This window comes from Juglans microcarpa x Juglans regia, chromosome 5D (assembly GCF_004785595.1).
Source record: "Juglans microcarpa x Juglans regia isolate MS1-56 chromosome 5D, Jm3101_v1.0, whole genome shotgun sequence".
Classification (NCBI taxonomy): Eukaryota; Viridiplantae; Streptophyta; class Magnoliopsida; order Fagales; family Juglandaceae; genus Juglans; species Juglans microcarpa x Juglans regia.
The window spans coordinates 35,196,052-35,202,051 of record NC_054602.1 but is presented as its reverse complement, the minus strand read 5'-3'; the positions used below and the strand labels follow the sequence as shown (position 1 = coordinate 35,202,051).

The following is a 6,000-nucleotide window of genomic DNA, read 5'->3' as shown; positions in this document are numbered from 1 at the left end:
TGAGATTTTAAAGATATTCTTCAAATGAGTTTTCATTTCGTTACCAAAATTGATATGCTGATTATTTACTGTGATTTGATTGATTAATTGTAAATTAAATAGTCCAGTAAATTTAGAAAACACCTATTCACCCCCTTTAGGTGTATTTGAGATTTGAACCTTTGTCACTACTTATCATTATTGTGACAAGATTGGCGATATCCCGCCTAATTGTTTCAGGTTGAAACCCCGCGAGCACATGAAATACAATTTATTTTTAACGAATGAATTGTTGGGGCTGAGCAAGAATACGAGTGTTTTGTTTAATAGATTTCACGATTTATAAAAACTTAGTTTTAAAACTCAAAAGCGTGCACCTAAACTTGAGAGAATTTGTGTTCCAAAGGTTGAAACCATTCACCCATTGAGAGGGAGTGGTAATGGTCTTACCTGGTATTAGGGAGACAACATATATCTAGGATTACTCTTAATGCTTGATCATATATCCTAGTGCATGCATTGTAGTTTTCAGGTTATTTTGCATTTTTTCTTGTTTTGTGTTTGCATTTCATATTTTGGTTTTATTTTTGGATTCATAATTTCTTTCAATTGTCTTTTTATGAGAAATGAGAAAAAAATGAACACTGCCAAAAATATTTTTATTGTAAGTGAATGACATCAATTTTCTTAGTGGAATTAATTTGATATACTCATTGGATGTACATGCATTATGAAAAGGGTATCTTGTTTTAAATATTTCAAATTCTTATATGATTTATGTCTTGCATGTAATTTGTTTTTTGCACTTTAGAATGCACACCCAACCTACTTGATTGACGTTTTACCACTTATGTGAGATTTTGGAGAGACAATCAGAGGTGTAGGGAAGCATAACTTATGGATAGAACTGACCATGAGCTAGATGACCTTTATTATTTTATACCCATATGTGCTTAACTAAAAAGTGCTCAATACAAAATATTATCTAGCACTTCTTCAAAAAAAAAAAAAAAAAAAAGTGTAAATTATAGCACTTATGCATGAAAAAGCCAAAGTTCAAAAGTAAATAATAATAAAAAAATATATATGAGCAACAAGAAAAGAGCAAAAAAAAAAAAAAAAAAAAGGTCATGTTTGACAATGATATTCAAATTTCAACGTTTAAGGGGTCAATACAGCTAGACATAAAGTTTTTCTAGAATCTCTAAGTGGTCTACTTAGGTCTTAAGTATATATAGAATAATATACACGACTTCTAGATCGTGGATAGAGGAAAGAGTTGACATATTCATTGTATTTTTTGATAAAAATTCTAAGGAGATTCATTGTCCATTGAAGATTGATTCTCTCTTAATAAACAAACTTTCATCATCTCGTGATTGTGTCGAGTACTGATGAGTCTATTGGTGTGGACATGTTCATTTGCTGAAAAGACTTTCGAAGTTGCCTGAGTGCAAGGATCGAGTTGGAGCTCATGGTGAAGTTGTAAAAAGGCTGGTGGTTCGGAGTTGTCAGGGTGCAGAAATCAAGTGAGATACTCATGATGTTACAAGCTAGATTTAGTTAGTTCAAAGGTCTTGTAAGTATTTCTAAATTGATTGAAATAAATTTAATTTTTATAGTGAATTTTTAGTAGTGACTTACATCTGGAGTGATTTTAATTTTTAAAAACGTTCTTCAAATGAATTTCTATTTGAAGGAAATATTTTAGGATATTATTGTTTAATAGTACTTACTGTCAAGTGTAATTATTAATTTTTGATCGTCTTAAAATCTTAAAGAAAGATGTCTTCCGCGTTTCGTAATTATAATAGTGAAATTGGAAGGTCGGAAAGCCAATATCAATGCTAGTGCAAGTGGTGCAGAAAATGACGCTTTTTAGCCTCCCATGAGTTACCAAGTTGTTAGCTAAATTCATAGCAATCCCTCCAGTTGACGAAATATCTGGATGGTGGGTACGTGGTCCAACCTCCCTTGTTTTTTATATCCTTTTGGAATGAAAAAAGACATTATACCCCTCAAACATTCTCTTCCCTTGAAGAAGTTGAATGCAAAGGCAGCGATCCGAATTAGCTAACATTATTTTTTGGAATGAATTTTAAGTTTAATCTTAAGCTTATTGGGCTTGACTTAGATTAAAAAAGAAATGAAAAAATCACACACAAAGGATATATATATATAAGAAGAATAAATATAGATAAACGTCGATTTTGTACATATAATGTGACATTATTTAAATCACACATCGCTCTAAATGAGTATTAAAAATAATTAATTAAAAATAACTATATAATAAATACAAAATATATACTGCTACAATGACTTCTCACTATCATTACTCATATAAAAAAGAAGAATCTACAGCCAGAGTACCGTAATTAAACACTTACATCCACTTTCTCTTCAACCCTGCTCAGCATATCATAAAGGCCCCACCCACGTCGACCCCTTTATGATCAGTACCGTGCATTTTCAGACCCACCGGAGGTGGAGGGTTGGTGAAAAGATTTTGTAAACTTTTTGGGTCTGATTTTCACCAAAAATTTGTCTAATTCACCACTTCCATTATAATACAAAATGGGCAGTACTTTCACATTCAAAACAGATTCAAATTCCATAACTCAAAATGCTGGCTGCTGATACTACTACTACTACTGCTGCTACTACTGGATATCTTAAAAGAGTAGGTGAAATAACTACAAAATAATGCGAAAGAAGAACCTCGTAGCATTTGCAATATCTCCACCTAAAAAAACTTCATCAGCATATGCACCATGGTGTCGCACAATTTCGACATGATTGCCACCATTAATACACCTAACTTGCCTCGTTAACCACTATGACAACGCTACCTTGCCGACCGGCCCCATTTCCTGATGGCTCTGCCGGTGAAACTGGTGGATTAGTACCTGAACCTGTTGCTGGGTGCTCCCGCAGTGAATGCCGACAATTTGGGCACGATGAATGCGACAAAAGCCACGTGTCTATGCAGCTCACATGGAATCCGTGATTGCATTTTGGCAGCACCCGAACATTCTCACCGTCCTCGAATTCCCCGAGGCAGATTGCGCACTCCGTGGCCTTGATATTCACACCGGACCCATAAATCGCCACCGGAATCTGACGCAAATCTCGCTTCTTGAGGCCCGTGGCAGCTAGCCGTGCAGCCGTTTGGTCCGGGGTCTCCAACGCAAACCTTCGACTGCAGCGGAAGGCGCAGCGCACGATTGAGTTCAGCCCAAGCGCGCATATCAGTGCGCATAACAAGGCTGCCAATATGATCACCATGTTGGTGTCAAAGTTGGTCTCGCTGAGGTACGAGTCACGCGTCTTGTTCCCATTTTCCGGTGGCAAACTCAGCTCTGTCTCGACCAGGCGGCGATGCATATCCGCTATTGCAGAAAAAAAGAAAAAGATGGGATTTTTTTTTTTTAATTTTTTTGAAGGGTCTTGCAGAAGGGTTCACGAAGCTTAAAAGTCTAAAAGAGAGGCAAGCAAGGCGGTTCTATTTTTCCTTTCTTGTGTACACATAAGAATTTCTTTTTTGGCTAGAACAGAAAAAGGGTGGTGGTTCTTTCCGGGTTACAGTAATGTTGTCAAGATTCCAGCTAGAAAGGGACATAGAAGAGGCATCTCCTTTCTCTCTAGGATAAGGCAAGAGACTCGGTTAAATTGTCTGTGTGGATGACTGTTATCCGAATTTGGGACCGTTTCACTGCACGATTATTCCAGCTTCTTAATCAGAACTGGTCCTGTGTAATCTAGATATTGCAAAAGATGATTGAGAGTGGAATACCAATTACTTTCCATCTTACCTGAACCTTACTTTCCATCGCTGCCGGCGACCCAAATCGATCAGAATCCTCAATCCTTTCTTCTGATAGTTATCCACGCATTTGGAGGGTGCTCACCCTTTGTGGCGCAGGATGCGAATGGAAGACTAATTTATACACCAAGTGCTTCTAGTCTTTGAAGTGGGTAGTGGGTCGAGGGGGAGGGGGAGGGGGAGGGGGACAGGAGATACACTGCTGGATGCATAGGAAAAGCTAAGATAGACAACAAAGAAAGTAAGATATTGTTGGAGTAGCTTTGCCTACCTATTACAGTTCCAAGATAAAAAAATAAAATAACTTTTATTTAATTTTATTTAAGCTAATATTTAGTATAGAATCTAGGTTAAAACTTTATCCCAATGCCACAACCATATAGTTCTTTGACATGTATGCCACATGCAAATTGCAGCACAGTGGAAGTTTTGCTGCCTTTATCTGATTTGATAATAATAATTAATTTAGTTTTGATATCAGATTAGACAGATATATGTCGTAGTTAAGAAAAAGAGAGAATATCATCGTTATCGCCCACAAAATATCTCCCTAACCTTTTTCCCCTTTTAACTTTTTTTTTTTTTTTTTTTTGAAAGCGTTTCCCGTTTAACTGGTTACCCTCAAAGTGAGATATTAATGTTATCCTTACTGTAGGTAATCATTCTATAAAGACCACTTGAATGACCCAAAGACCACCTTAGTTGGATTCAAACAAGGAAACAGCCTTTTCTTCCCTACCCATTACATTAGTGGATGGTCGATACGATGAATTTATTGATGTGTACGTGCGTGTGTTAAGGTTAAGATTATTAAAACAATAAACTTATCTTGAGTTGGCTACAGTGAATTGTCAAGATTATAGGTATGATTTCAAAGAAAAGAAGAAAAAATAAGACTCAATTAAGCACTAAAAAATTATCTTTAGATTTTATTAGAAGACCTAAGATGGAATCTGGTTTCAAGCACTCCGTGACAAGCGGGGACACGTACGCTAGCTGATCATGGGTGTAGTTAGCCCGAGGGACAAGGTATTTTAGGCTTTAGCTAGTAACAATCAGTTAATGTCTCTAGCAGAGGACCATCTAATGGGATTGCGTGCTCCAATAAAAATCATAGACGTGTGGAGATTCTTTTCTTTCTTTCTTTTCCTGTCTCAGACAAAACAAAGAAACTCCTGTTGACACTTGACAACCAAGTCACTAAACTGTTGCATCTTGATCTTTCAAATCTCAACAAAAACTGAATACAACCTTCAAAGAAATACTTCTGCCGATTCCTTTACATATCAATATAATTTTAAGGCAAGTTTTCTGTCACGAACAGTACTGTTTCTGATTCCCAGTAGAAATTGCATGCAGAAAGCTAGATACGCTCAAAGCCTCTGCAGGATTTCTCCTTGCATAAAACCGCAGGATTCCCAACAGATTCTTGCTATTTTGCATTTTCAGCTGTTAAAGGTACGCCATCAGTTTCAAATGATAGACAAATACAAATCCTCGTCTGCAGCATTGATACATTAGGCATGTTTATTGTGATCCCTTCTTAGAAGAACATGCTGCCGTGGAATATTAGAGATCCGAGATGAACTTTAATTATGTTTATTGCTTGTTGTACTCGTCGAATAGAAAAAGTGCTTGTTGTACACATTTCACCATCCAACTCACAAGGTTGTTGGCCAATGATCTCCCTTTATCTAAATTTATGTCATGAGATGAACTTATGACCGGTCGGTCTGTTCTCCTCCAAAATAACAGCCCTTCAATATATAAATGACACGTAGGCCTCCCATTTCAGTTCCATTGTAACCGCACTAAAGGCTATAACTCACCAGAACAAAAATCTACCCTCTAGTGACCCTTCCTCTCTCTTGAAACCCAGAACCAGACCAAGCGCCCCCTCTCAAAATATAGAATCATGCAGACCCTCCAATAGAAATAAAAAGATCAGATTAAACAAAAATGAAAACAATAGATCGGTTCATTTTTTTCAGCAAGCAAGAACCAGCCATCGCCGTTGCCCACACCCATGACTCTCCCTCTCTTTAACCTCGATTTTTCCTCTCTCTCTCTCTCTCTCTCACTTTATGAGAAATTAAGTCAGAAGAAATAAGATTCATCGAGATCGACTTCGATTTGTTGTGGGCGATTGCTTGGGCTTTATTATTGGGTGGCAGGGGTTTTGTGTTTTGATTTGT

General features: G+C 36.9%; 1 protein-coding gene across 1 annotated transcript; it reads right to left on the bottom strand.

Moving 5' to 3' along the window:
- Nucleotides 1-2,509: 2,509 nt before the first annotated feature.
- Nucleotides 2,510-4,079, bottom strand: LOC121266111 (RING-H2 finger protein ATL74-like). The gene is made up of 2 exons (XM_041169840.1): nt 3,795-4,079; nt 2,510-3,694 (listed from the first exon to the last, which is right to left on the bottom strand). Exon 2 carries the CDS (start codon nt 3,364-3,366, stop codon nt 2,797-2,799), a length of 570 nt encoding a protein of 189 aa, XP_041025774.1. The 5' UTR covers nt 3,367-3,694; nt 3,795-4,079; the 3' UTR covers nt 2,510-2,796.
- Between the last annotated feature and the right edge of the window lie 1,921 nt (nt 4,080-6,000).

What these genes read in the sequence shown, in the direction of transcription:
- LOC121266111 (XM_041169840.1), bottom strand. Translation starts at nt 3,366, where the DNA reads ATGCATCGCCGCCTGGTCGAGACAGAGCTGAGTTTGCCACCGGAAAAT.